Genomic DNA, 1,369 nt, shown 5'->3' with positions numbered 1-1,369 from the left:
CACACACACACGTGACCTGGTTGTCACAATAGTGGCTTTATTGTGGTGGTATGGAGCTGAACACGAAGTAGCCCCTGGGGACCTGAAGTGCTCACTGCTGGGGCCACTGGGTCGAAGCCCTCCTGGCTCACCCCATCCCCAGCCCGTGGTAAACAGTAGGAACTCAGGACAGCGCTGTGGAGCGGAGGTCCAAGGGAGGGGCACCTGTCCACGTCTAGTGTCCTCTGGGCCTGACGCGTGTCCCCCTTTGCAGTGGAGGAAGGCCACGAGGGCCTGACGCACTTCCTGATGAACGAGGTCATCAAGCTGCAGCAGCAGATGAAAGCCAAGGACCTGCAGCGCTGCGAGCTGCTGGCCAAGTCTCGGCAGCTGGAGGACGAGAAGAAGCAGCTGACCCTCACGCGGGTGGAGCTTCTGACCTTCCAGGAGCGCTACCACAAGATGAAGGAGGAGCGGGACGGCTACAACGACGAGCTGGTCAAGGTCAAGGACGACAACTACAACCTGGCCATGCGCTACGCCCAGCTCAGCGAGGAGAAGAACATGGCAGTCATGCGGAGCAGGGACCTCCAGCTGGAGGTGAGACGGGCACGTGCCGGGCGCGGGGCAACCGGGGAGCTGGGCAAGGGGGACACAAACCACCTCACCAACATGGGCAAACGGGGCGGGGGGAGGGCACGGCCCGGGGCCTCATCCAGCCAGGTGAGGAGGAGTGGCAGGCCCAGGAGACCACGGGGCCCAGAACACACACGTGCCCACTCGCGCACAGGCCCCCGAGGCACTATGCGCATGTGCAGACCCGCGCACACTGACCACCGTGCACATGCGCACACCGGCCTAAGGGAGTTTACCACCACCACCCCGACCCCCACCACCAGGCATCCAGATCCACCACGTGCATGTGCAGCGGTGGCACCAGGCAGCGGGGGCCTCTGGAGAGAGGGCACGAAGCACACAGGAGACACATACACACAAGCCCAGCAGAGGTTTCCCACCCCCGGGTCGGGCATCCACATTCACCACACGCATGTGCAGACATGTGCGCCCACAGGCTGACCACGGCCTCGTCCAGCCTGCCTTAGGGAGGTGCGGGGGGGATGGCCGACCTAGGAGATGCAGGTGCAGACATGCGCGCCCAGGCCCAGCAGTGCCCCCCCCCCTCGCCCCAAAGCCGGTTCCCAAGGTCAGGTGCAATCTACGGGTGTCCGCACATGCGCACATCAGCGCAGTGGGTGTGCCACCCTGGCTGGGAAGCCCCGCACAGCCACGTGCCCGCCCGTAGTGGGAGTGGGTGGAGGCCAGCAGAGGGGACGGCCGCAGACGTGGCGCACAGGAATGCGGTTGAAGAACCGGGCACGGGAGACGAGCC

At 65.0% G+C, this 1,369-nt stretch overlaps 1 protein-coding gene across 1 annotated transcript in view; it reads left to right on the top strand.

The window, feature by feature from the left end:
• CARD11 (caspase recruitment domain family member 11) overlaps positions 1-1,369 on the top strand; it is a 35,185-nt gene that overhangs the window by 6,761 nt on the left and 27,055 nt on the right. The window contains 1 exon segment of the mRNA XM_045284374.1: positions 254-702. Coding sequence (XP_045140309.1) covers positions 254-702 — 449 coding nt within the window.

The sequence above is a fragment of the Echinops telfairi genome, unplaced genomic scaffold (genome assembly GCF_000313985.2).
Source record: "Echinops telfairi isolate 266 unplaced genomic scaffold, ASM31398v2 ScPeMD7_5;HRSCAF=22, whole genome shotgun sequence".
NCBI lineage: Eukaryota > Metazoa > Chordata > Mammalia > Afrosoricida > Tenrecidae > Echinops > Echinops telfairi.
Note: the sequence above shows the minus strand (reverse complement) of the source record. Positions and strands in the feature narration are given on the sequence as shown.